Genomic DNA, 21,300 nt, shown 5'->3' on the forward strand with positions numbered 1-21,300 from the left:
CAGGGTGGGGATGGGTGGAGGGATGTCCCCTCAGCCCCAGAGGTGGGCTCGTTTCCTTCAATTTCTCCCAGCCGGTCACCCAGCGGGAAGTGCCGTTGGGCAGCTGGGTGGAGGCCAGGGGATGGAAAGGGCTGGATCTTCCCAGAGAAGGCACATCCCCGACATCTGCCCCAGTAGCACAGCAACCGTGAGGGAGGGTGTGACGATCCCCCTCATGGCCTGCAAGTCGCTGGCAGTGCTGGGGGCATCCAGGTTCCTACAAGGGAGAGCTGTCCAGGTGACGAGGCTGGACAAAGAGGGACCCAGTGCTCGCCAGTGTCTGCTAGACCAGGCTTCCTGGGGAGTGCGGGCCTGCCCCGTGCCCTCGGGAAGCTCCAGGCCAGGGAGGCAGGAGAGGAGCAGGACTCTCCAGTAGAAGGGCCCTCTGGCCTCATTGAGCCCCCTTCCACTTACACAGCAGGAAACTGAGGCCCAGAGAAGATCAGTGACTTGCCCAAGGTCACACAGCAAGCTGGGGCCAGAACCATCCACAACGAAGTTGCCTGATTCCTAATTCCAATATCCACCTAGACCAGGCCTTGTCCGATTTTTCTTCCCTTCTCGGAAGTGAGTGACTGCATAGGGAGACACAGCAAGACCACAAACTGCTTTCCAGGCTGATGATAGCGGACATCATTTCTGCCACCCAGAAAACCATAGAATGTAGTAGTCAAGAGTTTGGGCGCAGGAGCCTGACTGACTGGGTTTGGATTCCAGCTCTGCCATGAATGGCTGTGTGACCTTGGACAAGTGACTTAACCTCTCTGGTCTGTTTCTTCCTCTGTAAAATGGGAGTAATGTAGTACCTCCCTCGTAGGTTGTGTTACGCAGGGTAAGTTCATGCACATAGGGTGTGTGGGACAACGCTCAGGAGTAGGAGTCTATGGCTTGTGTGCATGCACATGGGAGTAAGTGTGAACTCATGTGTGAGTGTGCACAAGTAGGAGGGCCCTGGCAGGCATGCGAGTGTGTTTGTGTGTGAGTGTGTTAAGGAGCGAGTGTATGAGTGTGTGGATGTGCATGTGTGGTTGGGAGTCTAAGTATATACCCATGAGTGCTGGGGAATCTATACAGACAAGGGGCGGTGTGCACGGTGTGGGTAAGTGGGACTATGTTGACCGTGTATGTGTGTGAATTTGCACGGAAGGGCATGAGAGGGGGTGATTAGGTGAATGAGTGTGTGTGTGTGTGTGTGTGTGTGTAGCAGCTCCTGCCTGCATCAGGGGACCCAGAAGCCTTCCCAAACAGGGGCGCAGTCTAGGAGACTGTATTTTTGGCTCCTGGTTTTTCTGTAAGCGACTCTCTGCCCTCCCCTCTCCCCAGGCCAGAAGCTGAAACCAGAGGTCAGGAGGTCAGAGCTGGGCCACCGGGAGCTGGTCCCAAAGACAGGGAGGAGCCACCATGTTTGTTGGGTGAATGAATGAACAAACTCACTCCCTCTCCACAGCCCAAGCTCCTGAAACCCAGGACCACCCTCTTGCTCTGCTCTCTCTGAAGTCACCACTCAGCTCCCAGGAGCACCCCGGAGGCCTGTCTACCTTGTAGGGCCAGGCCTGGCTCAGTGTGAACTTTCCTGACCCTAGGAGTCCCTGGGGTGGGCTGGGGGCACTATGGGGGACCCACATGGGATCCTCACCCACTAGAAACCAAGGGGCGAGGCAGAGCAGAGTTTCTTCCTTTCCTTTCCACACACTGTGGTCCCTACACAGGCACACGGGGCCACCTGCTAGTATCCCCTCCCCCTCCTGGGCAGGGCTTACCTGCAGTGCTCAGGAACTTTGACCTTGGGGAACTCTCTCTCCACATCAGAGCAGACACGCCCAAACAAGTTTTGCCCATAGCCCACGTGGAACAGACATTTTTTTGCCCTGAATTTTTTATTTTATTTATTTATTTTAAAGATTTTATTTATTTATTTGAGAGAGAGAGCAGGGGGGAGGGGTAGAGGGAGAGGGAGAAGCTGACTCCCCGCTGAGCTGGGTGCCCAGTGATGGGCTCGATCCCAGGACCCTGAGCCGAAGGCAGACGCTGAACTGACTGAGCCACCCAGGCGCCCCTGCCCTGAATTTTTGAAAGAGGATTTGTATAATCTTTACAGCGTTGAATTTGGTAAGAACAAATTACTTGTTAGTGTGTAGGACCACGTGACGACTATCCCAGAATCCAGCTCGGTGCTCAGCACTCAGCAGGTGCTCAGGAACCATTTCTTGGCTCAGTGGCGCTCGTGATTTGATTCTGACCTCACAGAGGATAAGCCGAGTTGATTTTACCCGTTGACATCACGTAGAGGGTAGCAGGTGCCAAACTCAGCAGGTATTATGTTTGATTTGACATTTTCTTCTTGTAGTTTGGAGAATCTCATGCTCCCGTTAGGTTTCAATCCTTCTCGGAGACGGTAGAAACATGCACAGGCCTACAGAGCCTCGTGGATAGAATGGGGCCATCCACACCTAACCCCCACAGTCGGTCTCCCTGGGCAAGGGGTGCCCCTCAGAGCCCCAGATACCAGCAGGGTCCTCTAAGAGCAAAGGGACGGAGGCCTGGACTTTCTCCAGGAGCGGGAGGCTCTCAGCCCCAGGATGCAATAAGTTTCCCCAGGCCTGTCGCTCTGCAGGGCCGGTTCCCACAGTAGCTCACAGCAAGCAGCTCTCTCAGTGCCTGGCCTGGGGGGGGGGGCCCTAGCCTTTGTAGCCGGCCTCCCCGCCCACCTCCAGCCCCGTCCTTCTGATCCCCCATCCACACAGCAAGCCAGAGGGACCAGGGCCAGTTTCTTGGGTGCGTGACCAGTGCCATCCCGTTTCCAAGTGTGAAAGACCAGAGTGAGCCGTGAGCAATATCCAGCCCCGCCTGCTAGAGAAGGTCTCTACTGGATGGACTTCTCCGGGTGAATCCAGCCCCCTGCCCCTCTGCATCCTAGCACCTGGGGCTTAAGAATAACTTCCCCTGGGCAAGTGGCTTTCTGTACGTACTTGTGACCCCCTCAGAGCTCAGAGGAGTGAAAGCAAACACCCAGGGCCCCTGGCTCATACAGGTCAGCTGGGAAGCAAGCCCAGAGCAGTCTGGCTCCAGAGCCTTGGCTGCTCGGAACCTGTCACAACCAGGTACCTGACCACGAGCCACCTGACGGCCAGATCACGTCCAATCAGGAAAGGGGAGGCAGGCAGTCCCCGGAGGGGGGATGGCATCTGAGCTGGGCCTGCGAGGGTCTCTCCGGAGGGAGGAAGGGGGGCCCCTTATGCAGGCAGGGGGAACCCAGAGCCAAGGTGCAGAAGCAGGGAAGGGGGAGAGAGGGCAAAGCCCGGAGAGGAAGTTTCGGGCCCGCAGGTGCAGGCCAGGTTGTTTGGATTTTGATCTGATGGTTGTAGGGAGCTATGGCCAGTGTTGGAGCAGCATGGAACAGCATGGAGCAGCTGTGCTGGGGGGGGGGTGGTGGTGGATGCTGGCTGTGCGCTGGGCAGCAGATGGGAGGAGGCCAGTCAAGAGGCAGTCAGAAGGTCCAGAAGGGACGGTCACGAGCTTGAAGCCACGTGAAAGCCATGGGAAGGGGGAGCACCAGGGGTCACACAGCCAATGTCAGAGATGCCAGGGGGGCTGGGGACTCGGCTCCAGGAGGGAAGGCGCAGGACCACATGCAATAGGCCGGCATCCTGGGGCCCCGCATAGAGCGGGTGCTCAGTAAAATGTTCCTCCAGTGACGGAAGGGAGGCTCCCTGTTCCTCTCCAGGTCAGCTGGGGCGATGCTGTCCCCGTTTCCCACACCCCTCCTTTTGCACACCGTGCTCGTGCTCGGTGGCCCCGGAAGAACCCTGGCTGGACCAGTAGGGGCCGTGTCTGCCCACAGCTCCATCTCTGCCATGCACCCATATGGCTTCTCTCTCTCCATCCCTCCTCCCCCCTCCCTGTCCTTATCTTTCCCTTCCGTCTCCATGGCGACTCACCACCTCGGCTCTCGCCTGCATCCCAGCCTCTGCCAGGGATTCTGGGCCCAGCTCAGTCCCTCCCTCCTTCGGAGCCCTGGTTCCCGCAGTCCTGTCTCCTCCCCCTGGGGTGAGTCCAGAGGCAGCCTCCTCTTTCCCGACTGTCACATCTATTTTCCAGCTCTGACGAGTCCGGGTCGGCTCCTCTGGGGAGACCATCCCCCACCCACCCACCCTCCACCTGCCACAGCTCGGCCCTTCCAGGAGGAAAGCCATCCTTGTTGCAGCCGACCGGGTCTCTGTCTCGGGCCTCCGCTCTCTGCTTGCAGACCTCTCCCCACTCCCAGCGCCCCCCATGCCGAGGTCCGCCTTGTCAATCATCTCCTTTTGTCACTGGCTGGGCAAACAGGCAAGTCCTGGGTCCTGACATCTGGGGGGGGAGGGGGGGCAGAATGGGTGGGGGTGGGAAAGGGCCACCTGGGGACGAGGGATGGGTCTGCAGAAGGGGGATGGAGGCCACTGAGACCCAGGAGGAAGACAGAAACCTGGATTCTCTTCTAGATAACGTTTTATTCCCACCCCCTGCCCCCCATTTTTGTCTCCAAGGAGAGAAAACGGAGCTTCGTGGGAAGCAGTCGCAACAGTTGGTAAGTGGCAGGGCCTGCCAGCAGGACTGCTTCAAGGCCTGCTCGCTCTCTGTGGGTCCAGGAACCCGGGCCCTGTGGCCCCCGGCGTCCTGTGGGCTGTCCCAGGGGAGGGCCCGAAGCTGGATCTGCTGTGGAGGGAGGGACAGGGAGAATCCGGTGGGTACTGCTTGGAGACCGAATCCAGCTCCGAGAGGGAGCGCGGAAGGCATCTTCTAAGAACCAGAGCCATCTGGCCCACCACCGGGAGGCTCCCACCCTCTCCTTGTGGCCCCACGGTGTATGCAGGTGTCACTCCTGTCGGCAGGGGGGGGGGGGGGGGGCGGTCCGGCCGAAGCCGGTAACTCCCAGTGGGAGCCCTTGCAGTGGAAGGCTGTGGGAGAGAGGTTTCCAGAAGGTTTGTGCCAGGCACTGGGCAGGGTGCCCTAATGGCCCCATGAGCCCAGGGCTGCTAAGCTCTCCTCTTGGCTGGTTAGGAAACGGGGGGCCCAGATCAGTCCGTGCAGGAGCCTGCCCGTGGCTGCCCGGGGTGGCGATGGGGCAGGGTTAGGACTTCACCCGGGCGCCTCCCTGCCCGGAGCACTGTCCCCACAGCTCTGCCATCCCCGGCACTGGGGTGCAAGTCAGTGAGCTGGCCTCTCTGGGAGCACCCTGCCCGCCAAACTCCCAGCCCGCCGTACTCCCTGCACGCCCCCCCATGCTGCTCCCAACAGCCTGCTCTGCCGCCCCCCACCCCCTCCACCCCAGGTCCCACACGCCATTCCCCAAGTTAGAGCTGGGCCTGGGGTCCCGGCCTGCGGCGCCCCGGGAGCTTCCTGCCTGCTCCATCTGCCTGGAGAGGCTGCGGGAGCCCATCTCGCTGGACTGCGGCCATGACTTCTGCACGCGGTGCTTCAGCACGCACCGTGTCCCCGGCTGCCAGCCAGCCTGCTGCCCCGAGTGCCGGAAGATCTGCAAGCAGAAGAAGGGCCTCCGGAGCCTGGGGGAGAAGATGAAGCTCCTGCCGCAGAGGCCTCTGCCTGCCGTGCTGCAGGTCCGGGGCCCAGGCCTCGCGCTGGGGCTGCTGGGGCGGGGGGAGCTGGAGGGACCTGGGTCCGATCCCTGAGGGGCCCGGCAGCTCTGGCTCTATTCTGGGATGTCGGGGTGCGGAACGGAGTCTGGGGTCGGACGCGCGCCGCCCTTGGTGGCTCAGGGAACCTTCCTTCTCCCGACGCAGACATGTGCTGTGAGGGCTGAGCCACTGCTGCTGGTGCGAATCAACACCTCTGGAGGCCTGATCCTGAGGATGGGGGCCATCAACCGCTGTCTGAAGCACCCCCTGGCCAGGGACACCCCTGTCTGCCTCCTGGCTGTCCTGGGGGAGCAGCACTCAGGGAAGACCTTCCTCCTCAACCACCTGCTCCGGGGCCTGCCAAGCCTGGTGAGGGAAGGGCTGGGGCAGGGGGGCAGTTTAGGGGTCCCAGCCTGGAATTGGGAGGGGAATGGGGGCTGGATGGACCAACGGATGCTCTCTTTTTCTGCCTTGCAGGAGTCAGGGGGGGGCGGCTGGCCGAGAGGAGGAGGGTCCCTGCAGGGGTTCAGGTGGGGTGCCAACAGCCTTACCAGGGGCATATGGATGTGGAGCCACCCTTTCCTGCTGGGGAAGGAGGGGAGGAAGGTGAGGGGCATTAAGGGCACAGGAGGTGAAGATTGCGGGCCGGGGGAGGAGAGGGTGAAGAGGTTTGGGGGGACGGGGAGATCGTAGACAAAGGGGAGGGGAATGGAGAAAGCAAGCTTTGGGGGCAGGTACAGGAAGATGCGGTGGACGAGGGAGGGTTGGGGGAGCACGTGGCGGAGTGAGGCAGGCCTGACCCCTCGGTTCATCTCCCCGCCTCCCCCGCCCCCTGCACAGGTGGCCGTGTTCCTGGTGGACACAGGGGACGCCATGAGCCCCGAGCTGAGCAGAGAAACCAGGACCAAGCTCTGTGCCCTCACCACGATGCTGAGCTCCTACCAGGTGAGGGCGCTGTGATCCGGTGCCCCGCCCCATCGGCCCAGCTCCCGCTCAGCTTTCTCCAGGACGGGGACATCTCAGCCCGGGGCTGGCCCTGGGAGTGCTCGGGATGCTTACCCTGATCTCACAGACGCCTGTGTCTGGGGTCCCCCCACAGGTTCTGGGGATGCCCCTGCAAGGGAGGGATGCCTGCAGTCGGTGAAGGTGGGAACATGGTTTGTTCAAAAGGGAAGTCAAAGGTCCCCGGGAGCCGCTGAAGGCCCGCAGGACCATTCTCGGGCCTGCCTTCGGTCCCTCACGGCCAGCCCAGGCCCTGCAGGCTGCGGAGGCCCCCAGGCAGGTGTCTCCCGGGTCCTGGCCCCACTGTCGGCCTGCGAGCTCCTTCCTCACCGGGGTCTTCCCAGTATCTCTTTGCCTTTGCAGACCCTCTTCCATCTTGTTCTCCTTGGTTCCAGATCCTCAACACCTCCCCGGAGCTGAAGGATACAGACCTGGAATATCTGGAGGTGAGGAGAAAATTTGGTCCTGGGGTGCCACCCTATTCCTGCCCTGGCCATAAGTCCAGGGGACTGGACCAGCCGTTCTGGCCTAGGAGTTCATGACCTGGAGCTGGGCTGGTGGGTTTGAGGGCAGAGGGTGGAGCACGAGATGCCGGGTTGGGAGAGGCAGGAGAATCCCAGAGCTGGGAGTGTGGGGGATGGGGAGAGTATGGGGGCGAGGGTGGGGGGTCCTCCAGTGGGCCCAGAGGGGAGGAAGCCACAGTCCTTGGGGTAACCCAGCCATGACCCCTGGTGCCTCACCCCCAGATGTTTGTCCACGTGGCCGAGGTGATGGGCAGGCATTATGGGATGGTGCCAATCCAGGTGAGACACCCATTTCTGGACCCATCACCCCAGACCCTAACACCCCCAGGCTGCTGGTGTCAGGACCCCTTCTCTTCCAGCACCTAGATCTCTTAGTTCGTGACTCATCCTACTCCAACAAGGCAGGGCTGGGCCGCGTGGGTGACATCATCCAGGTGAGGGGTGCCGAAGGAGGGGATGCAAGGGGGTTCGGGAGGAACTGGGCAGAAGGGGAGGGGAGGCCCGAGGGGGCCTGCAGTGGAGCCAAGAACAGGAGCCTGGTCCCTAGCTCAGAGGTCTCCCCATCCGTCTCTCAGAAATCCTCCGGCAAATACCCCAAGGTTCAGGAGCTGCTCCAAGGAAGGAGAGCCCGCTGTTACCTCCTGCCCACCCCGGGGCGTCGGTGGGCAAGCAAAGGCCACGGAAGCCCCTGCGGTGAGCGACCCCGGGGACAAGGCCTCCCCAGCTTGCCCTCCTCCCGCCACCCCCTGGCCCCAGCGAGCTTCTCCCTGCCTCTGACACCCTTTCTCCTCCCAAAGCCCGGCCCTGCTCAGCCCCCGGTCTCCTCAGCATGAGGAATCTCTTCCTCAGACACAGATGACGATTTCGGCCACCTCTGTGCCTACGTGGCGGACGTGCTGAGCGCAGCCCCCCAGCACGCCAAGAGCCGCTGCCCGGGGTACTGGAGCGAGGGCCGCCCCGTGGCCAGGGGGGACAGACGCCTGCTCACGGGGCAGCAGTTAGCTCAGGAAATCAAGGTGCGCCCCCCCTCCCGCCCGCCCCCAGGCCCCGGAGAGCCCCCCGCCCCCCTGCCCGCCCTGACCCCTCCCCTCATGTCTCCGCAGAACCTCTCGGGCTGGATGGGGAGGACCGGGCCCGGGTTCGCCTCCGCGGACGAGGTACGTCCCCCCGCAACCCTCCGGAGGGTCTGGGGGGCCGGGCGCGTGGGCCCTGGGATGCAGCCGAGGGCGGGAGCGGGAGGAGGGAGGCAGCCTGGCTTTGCCGTGGACAGATGGCCGCCCAGCTGCACGACCTGAGGACGGTGGAAGCTGCCAAGAAGGAGTTCGAGGAGTACGTGCGGCAGCAGGTGAGCCGCGGCCCCGCGCGGGAGCCCCAGGCCTCGGGCTCCCGGGCGGGCGGTCAGCGCGCCTCCCTTTCTCCCCGCCGCAGGACGCGGCCACCAAGCGCATCTTCTCGGCGCTGCGGGTGCTGCCCGACACCATGCGCAACCTCCTGTGCGCCCAGAAGGACGCCGTCCTGGCCCGCCACGGGGCGGCCCTGCTGTGCAAGGGCAGAGAGCAGACCCTGGAGGCCCTGGAGGCCGAGCTGCAGGCCGAGGCCAAGGTCTTCATGGACTCGTACACCATGCGCTTCTGTGGCCACCTGGCCGCCGTGGGGGGCGCCGTCGGGGCCGGGCTCATGGGCCTGGCGGGCGGCGTGGTGGGCGCGGGCATGGCCGCGGCCGCGCTGGCTGCGGAGGCCGGGATGGTGGCGGCTGGCGCTGCGGTGGGGGCCACGGGGGCTGCGGTGGTCGGGGGCGGCGTGGGCGCCGGCTTGGCCGCCACCGTGGGCTGCATGGAGAAGGAGGAGGACGACAGGGTGCAGGAAGGGGACCGAGAGCCCCTGCTGCAGGAAGAGTGACCAAAGGGGGGAAGAGATGCCAGGTGGGAGGGAAGGAGGTGCGGGAGGGGAGGGGTTGGGGGTGGTGCCGAGGGCTCCCCCCGCCCCCCACCCCGGTGTGCCGCGCTGCCGTGGTGGAATGCCCAGTGTCTGGGTGGCTGACTGAGCTGGACAATCGAGGTGGCTCCAGGATCCTCCAGAGAGGCCGTCGGGGGCCAGGAAGCCGTGTCCGGGGGCAGCGAATAGAGTATAGGGCCTGTTTCGGGTGGCGGACCGTTACTGACCTGCCATGGTTCCCAGGCCCACTTGGCCCCAGTGTCTCCCACCAAGAGTGAGGCTGACCCTCCCCACCCTGGCTTCTTTCCCCTGATGAACCCGGATTGTAGGAAGGCTGAGCAGGCACCATTCTGGAAGTCTCCCTTGGGTAGAGAGGATCCATCCCTTCACAGATGGGAGGAGAAGTCCCAGGTTGAGTGACCTTGGTGCTCAGGGGCAGGGAGCACAAAGGAGGGGCTGGGGGCGGGGAGAGAGAAGGAGGGGCCACCGGGCAAAACCAAAGAGTCCAGGTATGGTGGACAGTGGCCTGAACCCCGGAGTGGAGCCATTTGCTTTGACCACTCTTCCCCAGGCTGCCCCAGGATGATAATCGTGGTCCCCCCCCCCCCGCCCTCTGCAGCCCCAGGGAGGCCACATGGGCACTTTGAATGGGGGTCCCTGCAGCTGTTCCTTCATGGTGGTGCCCTTTGTCGAGCCTGCTCGGACAGCAGAGTGCCCAAGTTCTTTCTGGAATGCTGTCCCCACGATGGGTTAGATGCCAAAGAAAAACACCAGTAATTGCATTTGGAGCTAAACCAGGCAGCACTCCTAAGTCTATGGAAGCCCTGCAAGGGACAGCAAAGGGAACACTTTTCACACCGGACACGAGCACGCCCTCTTTCCCGAACCCGTGTCTGCAGGAGACCTGGGTGCAGCCCTCCACGGGAACCCAGAGGTCCCAGCGCCCTGCCACGGGACAAGGAAGTCCTGCTGGAAGACTTCTTAGGCTATTTACCCTGTAAAGTACTCGTGGGCTCGTTATATTAAAAAAATAAAATATTTGTGCTTGAGCCTCAGCTTCCCAGTAAATTTTTTAAACAGGACTTGAATTCAGCCCCCAGAGGGCTTTGGGGCAGAGGGGTGGGGGGAGGTGAACGAAGGCACTCCATCGTGGGGACCTGTGGACAGGGAGAGGGAGGCTGAAATTCAAGAGATCTGGGAGCTGAGTGTCCGAGGTCCCACATGGGGGTTGCAGGAGGGCTCAGGCCAAAGGCTAAGGGCACAGCCACCTTCCAGTAGGACTTGGGGTCCTGCTCCCCTAGTCTCTCCTGCCTCTGATGACCCTGCGAGCAGATTGTCACCTGGCATCTGTCCTGGCAGAAGGAGAGAGGGGAGGCAGAGCTGGGGAGTCCTTGCTAAAGCCTCGGAGGAAGGAGGACCCAGGCCCACCTCCGTGGGGGTCAACCAGCCTGCGTTCACCTGCTGCTTCTCCTCTCCGCCTCATCTCCCCATCGCAGAGTTAGATCAGGGGCCACTGTGTCCAAAGCCTGCCTTTTACAGAGAGGGGAAGTCTCAGCTAACGCTCCCCAGCTGGGGTTCCCCCACAGATGTCAGAAGAGAGATTTTTTAAAGTCAGATATGCTGAAATCAAGATGCTCCTCTTTGGTGATTTCTTCCCTCTTCCCATTCAGCTCTGGGCAACAGTGCTGGGGGGACTGAGGCAGAAGGACGTGGTCTGGGACACATGGCCCAACAGTAGAAGCTTCAGTTAGCAAGCCGGGGACAAAATAATGACGCAGAGAAATCCCAAAGCCCGGGTTGGGGACTGGTGGGGTGAAGACAGAGGGCTGAGGGTGACTCTAATGTTTGGAGACTGGGCCAGAGGTGGGGGTAGGGTCCAGATTTTGTCCGGTGTTTGCCAAGAATGGCTTCCTGGAAGCATCTTTTGGGCCCTTCCATCATCATGTGGTGGACCCATGAGCTACAAAACCTCCCAGACTTTGGGGCTGTCAGCCTTAGAACTTTGGGGGGGTTCCAAAGAGTCCCTGAAGGAGGGTTTTGTCTAGCTAGAATCCCACCTAACAGCTCTTGAAGGAGCTGCTGTGGGCTACTTCACCCTGATCTTTGAATGGAAGTGAGCTGTCGGCCACGCAGGGGAGGGGCTCCGCAAAAGCCAGATGAGTCATATTAAGTAGTTATTTGTCTTGTGCCTTTTAGTTTCAAAGCATCTTCCCAAACATCACCTTCCTTAAGTCTTGAAACCATCTCATGCAGCCCGTAGGGTACCCATTTCTACGGAAGCTCAGAGACATGGCTAGTCAGACGTAAGCCAAGACTTGAACCCAAGGTTTCTGATGTCAGGTTCCTGGCTTAGGTGAGCCCTCACCCCACAAGTCTCTCCAGACTCCATGACCAGGCTGCTGGGTCCCAAACCCAATTAGGGGGCTTCTGGGTTTCCAGCATCAGTTCTGGAATTCACAAGAGCTCACATGACTCTGTGCTCAAGGTCTCAGAGGGATGCTGAAGCCTGACTGATTTCTCTTCTATGACCTGTTGAAGGTCACCAACTGCAAGATTCTCAGGTAACAAGTTTCTGGGTTAGAGATCTGGGGATTTGGCTTGTGGTTCCTGCTTCTGAGGCCAGCCCTCATGTTGGAGATGGCAGAACCACCACACGAAAGAGTCTGCCTCCTTAAGTCCTGCTCTGGACTGAACCCCACCCCCAACCCTATTCATATGCTGAAATCCTAATCCACCAAGTGATGGTATTAGGAGGAGGGACGTTTGGGAGGTGATCCGGTCATGAGGGTGGCACCCTCATAAATGGGATTAGTGCCCTTAGAGAAGAATCCCAGAGAGATCTCTAGTGCCTTGGCACCAGGTGAGTGCACAGCCATCTATGAACCAGGAAGTAGGCTCTCACCAGCCGCCACACCAAATCTGCTGGCATCATGATGTTGAACTTCTGAACCTCCAGAACTGTGAGAAATAAATATTTGTTGTTTGTAAGCTACCCAGTCTGTGGTATTTTGTTGTAGCGGTGTCTTGACTGCATGGAACAGGAGCCCACTAGCTCCCCTTAAACCATTCATTCACTAAACCATGCCCTGAGCAAGGAGGAAACTTCACTTGCATTAAGTGGATGAGATATATAGGTTTATTTATTACTGCATCATAGCCTATCCTAACCCTAACTAACGTGAAAATGTGCTCCTTGAAATGGGGTGAAAACCTGGCTGGGTGGTGGGCAGTGAGGAAACACACTGCTGGATCCATTTTATGTCATGATAAAACATTTGGTAAAACTGTCTCCTACAGTAACATGGAAGGCAGATTCTTGCCCTGTTGAGGAAAACAATTTTTTTTTTAAGATTTTATTTATTTATTTGAGAAAGAGAGAGAGAGAGCACAGAGGGAGAGTGAGAGGGAGAAGCAGACTCCCCGCCGAGCAGAGAGCCCGATGCAGGACTCGATCCCAGGACTCTGGGTTCATGACCTGAGCCAAAGGCAGCTGCTTAACCGACTGAGCCACCCAGGTGTCCCAAGGAAAACATCTTGAAAAATAAAATCTGCCCACCCAGAAAACCCTCCCTACTAATAATGTCGAAAAGGAATAGTTCTATTACTGAGTAAGCATTAACTCAGACCGGGCTGTGTCACAGGTCATCTGCTAGTTAAGACATAAAATTATTAAGACAGAAAAGAAATCCCACTACTTGTATGTAGACACACAGATATGACCCTATGTGCATATTCTCAGGTATGAACACTTGTCAGGCAAGAGGACTCAACAGTCCCACTCGCTATACGTGCTTTCAAATTCACTCTGCATTCACTGGGTTGAATGATCACTCTGTGGTCACTGGGGTGGCCGTCTGTGCTAGTTAATGACCTCTTTCTGAAGGAAAAATGAAAATTCTTGTACCTCTATGATGAGCAGGTAGTTGAGATGCCTCAGCTGGATTCCCACGATAACAGGGAGATGGGGCGCGTCTTCCTTGATGTTGACATTGAAAAGATATGGCTCCCAGGCCCTGCTGAAAAATCTTCCTGGGTTTTAATTCTGGTAAGAGGCTTATTTAACCTTTAATAAAATTTGCGTGCATACCAAAAGGACAAAGGAATTCTTTTTTTTTTTTTAATTTTTATTGTTATGTTAATCACCATACATTACATCATTAGTTTTTGATGTAGTGTTCCATGATTCATTGTTTGTATATAACACCCAGTGCTCCATGCAGAACGTGCCCTCTTTAATACCCATCACCAGGCTAACCCATCCTCCCACCCCCCTCCCCTCTAGAACCCTCAGTTTGTTTTTCAGAGTCCATCGTCTCTCACAGTTAGGACAGAGGAATTCTTTACAAATACAAGTTTTCTCAAGGGAAGTTCCAAGAAAAGATGGGGGAGAAAAGATCTCTTTCCTTTTGGAAAGGAAATTCAATCTTTTTTTTTTTTTTTTTCAAAAAAGAAAAAAGTGATTCAGGTTTTATTCGCCAGCAGCTCCGCCCTGTCCCTGCCTGCCGCGGGGGCCCCTTCCGCACTCGCGGAGTCAGGGGAGGGCTTCTCTGGCCTCCTCGGCTGTAATCTCCTGGGAGTAGAGGTCCGTGAAGAGAGCCGGCAGCCAGTAGTGGGCCTCCCGTGGGGCCTGCAGGTCCAGCCAGGCCAGCCCTTCCTTCAGCAGGTGTTCCAGCACTTGCCGCGCTCGCTCGGTCTCCCATTTAAGACTGGCTTTGATATCACTGACGGTCACGTAGCCATTTTTCTCGGCCAGCTGCAGCACCACCGTGTGATCCATGTTGAGCTCAGCCGGAACAGACTGAATGAGGTAGGTGCCGCCCACAGGGATGATGCCGAAGCCCGTGCCCAGCGCCTTCAGTTTCTTGATGGCCCTGATCAGGTCGTCTTGGCTGACGTCTTGCGCGAACTTGCCCCTTCCTCTTAACACCTGTTGATGCAGTTCCTCCAGAGTTATCAGACCTCCATTCTGGTGCTTCAGGGCCAGGCATACTTCAATAATCTGGACACCCAGCTCGTAATAGAAATCCCCCACACCTAGCATCTCAGACCAAAATCCTTTTCCAGAGGCCAGAGGGTCCACCCCAATGGTGGCACACATGTCCTGGAACTGCACCCGGAACTCGGGATTCTTCCGGATCTCCTGCTTGTGCTTGCTGGCAAATTCCTCCAGGTTGCTCTTGAACATGTCCAACTGCTTCGACATCTGGGCCAGCTGGTCCTCAGCCAAGACAGTGCCTCGCTCCTTATACTTGGCCTCGGCTAGCTTCTTCTTGGTGATGGCGCCGGCTCTCACCCCGCGGCGATGCATCCCCGCCCTGGGCCCGGGGGCCGCCCCGCTGCCGGGACCCCGGGTCTCGGCGTCCCGGGATCCGCCGTCAGCTCCCAACGCGCATCATCCAGGAAATTCAATCTTATTTTAATTTACCCTTGCAATTTTCCCCTTCTGTCACTATTTTAATGTAACACTCTAACTTCTAATGATCTCCATTGCTGTTTCTACCTTTCTCTCGGCATTTTGCAGTCATTGAAATATTCAGCGATTCTGTGGTAAAATGCAAAGCCAAGTAATTATCAGAATCACACTGGGATGAATTAGAAAATTTAGTATGATATGGACTTGCGGAAAAGCTTTCAGATGTGTATACCATCAATAGACATATTTATTTAAAGCAAATTCTTGATTATGTAAGGGAGGAAAAAATATCTTTTCCTTTTTACTTGTTAAAAACAAGACAACAGGGGCACCTGGGTGGCTCAGTTGGTTAAGCATCTGACTCTTGATTTTGGCTTACGTCATGATCTCAGGGTCGTGAGATGGAGCCCCACATTGGGCTCCACTGTAAGTGTGGAGTCTGCTTAAGATTCTCTCTCTCTCCCTCTGCCTGCCCTTCCCCCTGCCCTGCTCGCACATGCTCCCTCTCCCTCTCTCTAAAAACAAAAACAGTAACAACAACAAAAAAACATTAAAAATAAGACAACAGGTGCAAAATGGAGTTGCTTATGCTAAGCCCATGTTACCAAACAGACTTAATTAGAATTTCAGCTCTTCTAGAAATTGAACCTTAAACCATTCAGGAATTACTTGATCAGTAACTAGTTAGGCCATCTGCCTGATAGACCCTTAGCAATCCCCTAAAGGAAAATGACCTTGCAATAAGCAACCTGCTTTTCTGCCTAGTATAACTTCCTTGTTCCTCTTCCCTTCTGCCTATAAAAGTCTTGCGTTTCATACGGCTCCTTGGAGCTCCTTTCTGTCTGCTAGATTGGATGCTGCTCAATTTATGAGTCATTGAATAGAGCCAATAAGATCTGAAACATTTACTCAGTTGACTTTTTTTTAAAAAAAAAAAAAACATACTCTTCTAAATTCTTACCTAGGGCCCCTATAGCAAAAGACAGATTAATAAGAGAAAAGCATACAAATTTATTTAATGTAAGTTTCATGCTGCATGAGAGTCTTCACAAGGAAACGAAGACCTGAGGAAGTGGTTATGCCTGAGTGCTTTTATGCTAGGTTTGATGAAGAGTGGAAAGTTGTGGAAAAGTATGGTAGAAGGAGAAACTAATCAAGGCCTGTTCATTCCAGTTCCTCTCCCCCTCCCTTCATCTTCAGAGATAAGGGTGCTCCTTTCCTCTGGGTATAAGGAGGGTGCCTCTCACATGAGAGTTTCATGACCTATTTTAGGGGAAGGTCCGAAAGCCTTTCCTGAACCTGCCACTTCTCAAATTCCTTGAGCTTCAAAATCCTCTATATGCCAAGCTGCCATTTTGCAGGGTGTGGGGTGGGGTGGGGGAGAAGTGTGTCTCAAGTCCTATTGATAAGCAATGTGCAAAAATTCTCCTTCAGCATACATTAATTTTACAAACTGTGTGTTGATTTTATTGTTTACCCTCTCACGGGATTAACTATTTGAGTATTATTTTGTAGTTGCTCATAAAGTCTTACCCCATCTTAGTGGAAGGAATAGCATAACTCCAGAGCCTGACAATCTAACATTTTAAGAGTTTTTCTCGTAAGGCCAATACCTTTGTCCTGAGTTTCCATCAATTGCATGAGTAAACTCACACTTACGTGATAATTTAGGTCCTTCAGTAATTTTTCTATCATCCTAAACAATATTTCTTGATGCAAGACATCAAGATGGCCATGATCTTAGTAGCAAAGGCTTCTTGTGAGGGACCCTGGGAATAGTACAGACTCAGTTTGCAGGGTGTACTGTCCATGGCTCTAGGTGTTCTAAGTCTCGAGGACAAATACCAGTAGGCTGTTGTTGGCATCAGTCCAAGTCAATAATATATTATGATAGCAGGTCTGTCATGCTGAGCTAGCGGTGATATTTCAGAGCTGCTTGGTAGCTAACCATTAAGCTGCTTTGTCACTGAGCACCTCTGAGACCTTTGTGGTGAGTTTTTCCTCCAGCATTAAATTAGTCCCAACAGTCCAATTCCAAGTGTCCCCCATTTCCACTGCAATCATATTACATGTTTTCATAATTGTCCTGAAGCACTGAGTTTATTGATCTAAGTATTAATATCAAAAAGCATTAGCTAGACCTTGCCTGCTTTATTCCTCCAAGGATTGTATCTATTAGGTCTCTTTTTGTCCTTGGATGGCCGTCTTAATAAGCAAATGCCATAAAGAGGGGGACCCAGGGAGTACAATTCTAGTTATAAAGACAGCCTCAGACACTTGGTGTCAAATTTTGGGTTTGAGTATTGACAAAAATTCTCTCCTTGACCGAACTCTGTGCCAGATCTTCTGGACTTGCTTCTTACCTAGACCCTGACTTTTGGGCTTCCATGTTTATCCTTGTGTTCGCTTTTAGCAAGCATCCTGCTAAGTCGGTTTAGCCAGAATTACCCACCCTTGATATCTGGTCAGCTTGGATATCTGATGGGGTTCTTCACCCCACCACTCCCAGGTGATGTCTGATCACCTTGGCTTGCCTTCAGCAAGACTCCTATTAGGTCAGTTTAGTCAGAATCCCCCCCGAACCCTGATGTTTCCTCTTGGTGATTTTCCATCCACTGACCTGCCCACCCACACCCTACTCCTTGGCTATAAATTTCCACTGTTCCTTGTTGTGTTTGGAGTTGAGCCCAATCTCTTCCCCCATTACAAGACCCCCTTTGCAGAGGTCCCTACATCTATCCCATGGTCCTGAATAAAGTCTGCTTTATGGTTCTCTAAGTGTCATGAACAATTTTTTCTTGAATGGTATCAAGATGCATATTAGCTCCTTTTACTTTAGCATTATCAAAAATTACTCATGAAGATGGTCCCAACCTCACTTTGCCAATAATAGGTAGTTGGACTTGTATGTCCAGACCGTGTCTCTCCTGGGAGTACAATATGGAGCTGATCAGAAACATAATTGTGGAGACGCTTGGTTGGCTCAGTCAGTCATGACCCCAGAGTCCCAGGATTGAGCCCCGCATCGGGCTCCCTGCTCAGTGGGGAGTCCTCTTCTCTCTCTGCCCCTCACCCACCTTGTGCTCTCTCTCTCTCACGCACTCTCTATCTCTCAAATAAATAAATATAATCTTTAAAAAAAAACCCAGAAAAATGTAATTGTGGGAACCATTTCAAAGGAAGTAGCAAAGTTCCAAATAACATGTTTGTTTCTAATAAATTGTGAGTCTTAAAGTAATTGAGATAATCACTACTGTGAATAAGCCAGCAAGGCTGTTTATGATAATAATTTCACTAGAAAAGCTCTTTTCTAAAAAAAAAAAAAGAAAGAAAGAAAGAAAAAAAAAGCTCTTTTTTATTGAGCTCAGTACCAATATCAGTGATTCTCAAAAACTTGTTTCAAGTCCTTGTGGGAACCTCATTCCCTTCCTTCTGAGATGCAGACTTCACATTAGAAGCATGAATCCAACTGGATTTTTCTTTCACTTTGATAGCTGTATCAGAACACTTGAAAGTGTCCCTCCCAGTGTGGTGACAGGCATCTGTCCACTGGAACACCTTTATGTACATGAAATCCCCCAGCAGAGAGGGGTGGTAGACCTCTTCCAATCGGTCCTTCCAGCTCCTTATGATGTTATGTCTCACAGTTTCTAGGGAGAGAAGCCCTTTTAAGTATTGAACATGTTTATGAGAGGATTCAGCTAAACTGGGCACAGAATATGGTCTCAGACCAAATTCATAGGCCTGTCAAACATAAGTTCTTAAGTTCAAAGCGAGAGACACGGGTCACTCTCATTTTTAACAAGGCTGGTGGTAAAGCCCTAGGCCATTTTCACTTGGTAGACTCCTGAATGAAGCTTTCAGAGTTGGATTCATCCATTCTACTTGTCCAAAGGGCTGAGAGGACAGGAAGTATCCCAGCATGATTTGCATGACTCCTGAGTGGCAATGGATGTCAGGTCACCTACACATCCCGCAAACCATAACGACACAAAAATCTCTTACCTTCCACAGGTGTCGATTCTATGGAATTGAGCTGCCCCCAGGTGCCTCCTATGCCTGCCTTGGCAGTGGCCCGGAAAGAATTCTCCTGACAGATAGCACGGTGCATCTCGGATACATTTCGGATAATGTCAGCTGTTTGGTAGTCATGGTAAGAGTCTAGTGCCTTTAAAATCCCTCTCAGATGATTGACTCAGATGATTTTGTTGATGGCACATTACTAACCAAGCAGATGGGAAGTATGGTACAGGGATGATTTTGTTAGTGGATTCCCAGAGTCCAATCGAATTACTTTTGGCCCCTTTCTCAACACATTTTGTCCATTTCCTTTCGTGAAGCATGTTTTTGAAAATGAGCAGAAATTACTTGCATTAAAAATGGAACATCTAAGGTTGGGGTCCACGTTTTAACAGGGGCTCCAGCAGCTCTGTCAGCAAAATCATCTCCTTTAGAAGCTGACATTTTGCCCGACGTGAGTCTATAACTGATTGCTGATACATGAGCTGCAAAGCCTCTGACAGCTCAGCTCTTAATTTTCCATGAGATATTTTAGTTCCCATCTTAGTCAAGAGTCTCCTATTTTTCCAAGTTTGCCCTGTTGCTCGACAGACCCTGAACAGATATTTACTATCAGTATGTAGATTTGCTCTAAGTCCTCAACTGAGAATCATGGTCCTAGTAACTGCTAGCAGTTAACTCCACTCGTGCTGATTTAATTTCAGGCAAAACCTAAGCTTCCGAGGTTTGATGAGCAGCCACCACAGTGCAGGAAGTCTTGTCTTGGCCGTTTTGTCCCTGAGCGTGACCCAGCAGGAAACATGATCAAATCTGAATTTTGAAACGGAATGACAGATAAATCCAATCGGGGCCTAATGTCTAACTCTGTTGCCATCATACAGTCCCAGCCATCTATTTGATCAGGTAACAGAGTAGCATGGTTTAGGAGGTCATGTCTCCCAAGCACAGCATGGGGGTTGGGTTATACCGCTTGGTCAGAACTGGTCTGATGGCGCACCTGCAATGCTGGGTCTTCCACACTTGAAAGATGGCCCATGACCATGGGCCAAGAAGTCACATGACCCCAAGAAAGGCTTGGCCCTTTCAATAAGGGTGACTGCTACCACCACAGCTTGGAGCACAGCTTGGAGGCATCCAGAAGAGCTGAGAAATAATGCTATTGGTCTAGAGTCAGATGCCAACTCTTGAGTTAAATTCTGCTAGCAGTCAGTGCCTGTGTTTCCATGGCAAATCATATGGAAAGATTTTTCAAAATTTGGAATCCTCACTGCCTGGGGAGAGACCACAGCCAATTTCAGTTGTTGAAAAGCTTCCTCCAGATTCTAGGGATCAAACACAAGGGCCTAGAGTATTATCAACCAGTTGGTCTATCAGAGGATTTGCCTGCTCTGCAAAAGCTGGAATCCACTGTGGAAAATATCCTACTAGTCCCCCATATTGTCTAAGTAGCTTCATTGTTGTTGTTGTTGTAGGCTATTTCATCTGCAAAATTGGCCAACTCCTACATTCTAACACTTTGTGGCCTTCCACGACAAATGCCCGAAATATTTGACCCCAGTTTGGCAATACTGCAATTTGTCTAGGGAGGTCTTACGTCCCTGCATGGTGAGGAATTGTCAGAAGCCAAAGTATCAGTTTTGCATTACTCTTCAGTTTCTGAAGCTACCAGCAAATCATCCACATACCAAATAATTATAGATCACTCAGTGAGACAGGTTTCCCGAAGACAGCTAGACAAATAGTAGGAGTCCTCAAACTCCTGAGGAATCCTTTGCTAAAAACACACTGGACTCCTTCAAAGGTAAAAGCAAATGGGAATTTGAGCTCATTAGTGAGAGGGACAGAAAAAAAGAAAACAGCAGAATGCAGAGAAAAACTTTGCAAGCAACAGAATCAAAGTCAGAAAAGTTGCAGGTGTAGAGACCACAGGGCTCAATGAAAGGACAAACTCATTCGCCTCCCTAAGATCTGGTACAAATCCCCACAGGGGTCAACGTTTTATCTGAAATTCACCTTCCTTGCCTGCTGGAGGTATGGGAATATAAAAGGGTGAGTGTCCCTTTTAAAAAAATGATGGTTTGTTGCCTAATTTTTTTTTAAAGATTTTATTTATTTATTTGACAGAGAGACACACAGCGAGAGAGGGAACCCAAGCAGGGAGAGTGGGAGAGGGAGAAGCAGGCCTCCCGCCAAGCAGGGAGCCCGATGCGGGACTCCATCCCAGGATCCCAGAATCATGACCTGAGCCGAAGGCAGACGCTTAACGACTGAGCCACCCAGGCGGCCCTGTTGTCTAATTTTTAAAATAACTGGTTTGATTTCCTCTAATAGAGCCCTTGAAAAAGATATTGTTTTACACATGGCCATGGCTTATCCTTTTGGTACGCTATTTTTATCAGTTCTACATCTCCAAAGAAACCAGTATCCTAATTCTCAAGGCCCCAGAGTGGTGCCTGGATCTGTTTCAGCCCGGGTGCTTTTCCAGCACGGTGTAAGGCTGCCAGTCTGTCATTCCCTCTCTCTTTCAGGAGGCACAGGGTAACCAAGTCAGCCTTTTGTCCAGGGAGCTCCATAAACACTCCATCGGAGCACAGAATATGGTAGGTCTCCACCTGCAGAATGGGCATCTCCCCTGTGGATTTACAGGGGAATCAGGAGAAAATAAGAACTCCTGTTCCTCAGTCAGGGAGGGAACCACAGAGAAAGAGGAACGGTTGAAAAGAACTCTTTTGTTATTGGGTGGAGTCTTTTTAAA

General features: G+C 53.8%; 1 protein-coding gene and 1 pseudogene across 3 annotated transcripts; one reads left to right on the forward strand and one right to left on the reverse strand.

The window, feature by feature from the left end:
- RNF112 (ring finger protein 112) lies at nt 1–10,160 on the forward strand. Of its 3 annotated transcripts, none has more exons than XM_081805640.1 (14): nt 1–4,365; nt 4,563–4,603; nt 5,348–5,633; nt 5,817–6,020; nt 6,129–6,257; nt 6,492–6,596; nt 7,049–7,099; nt 7,400–7,456; nt 7,537–7,611; nt 7,753–7,870; nt 8,033–8,193; nt 8,281–8,334; nt 8,448–8,522; nt 8,606–10,160. In XM_081805640.1, exons 1-14 carry the CDS (start codon nt 4,312–4,314, stop codon nt 9,074–9,076), a joined length of 1,881 nt encoding a protein of 626 aa, XP_081661766.1. In that variant the 5' UTR covers nt 1–4,311; the 3' UTR covers nt 9,077–10,160. The 3 variants fall into 3 exon arrangements, with proteins under 3 accessions (XP_081661766.1, XP_081661767.1, XP_081661765.1); XM_081805639.1 differs by having other exon boundaries at nt 3–4,365; nt 8,027–8,193; XM_081805641.1 differs by lacking the exon at nt 6,129–6,257 and having other exon boundaries at nt 8,027–8,193.
- Nucleotides 10,161–13,558: 3,398 nt separating this feature from the next.
- LOC102737618 (vacuolar-sorting protein SNF8 pseudogene) lies at nt 13,559–14,496 on the reverse strand (annotated as a pseudogene).
- Between the last annotated feature and the right edge of the window lie 6,804 nt (nt 14,497–21,300).

The sequence above is a fragment of the Leptonychotes weddellii genome, chromosome 15 (genome assembly GCF_054177405.1).
Source record: "Leptonychotes weddellii isolate Sample4059 chromosome 15, ASM5417740v2, whole genome shotgun sequence".
Lineage (NCBI taxonomy): Eukaryota > Metazoa > Chordata > Mammalia > Carnivora > Phocidae > Leptonychotes > Leptonychotes weddellii.

Coding starts and splice junctions, on each gene's coding strand:
- RNF112 (XM_081805639.1), top strand. CDS start 4,312: ATGCCGAGGTCCGCCTTGTCAATCATCTCCTTTTGTCACTGGCTGGGC. Junction 7,457..7,536: donor ATGGGATGGTGCCAATCCAG/GTGAGACACCCA, acceptor CTTCTCTTCCAG/CACCTAGATCTCTTAGTTCG. Junction 7,871..8,026: donor AGGCCACGGAAGCCCCTGCG/GTGAGCGACCCC, acceptor TCTCTTCCTCAG/ACACAGATGACGATTTCGGC.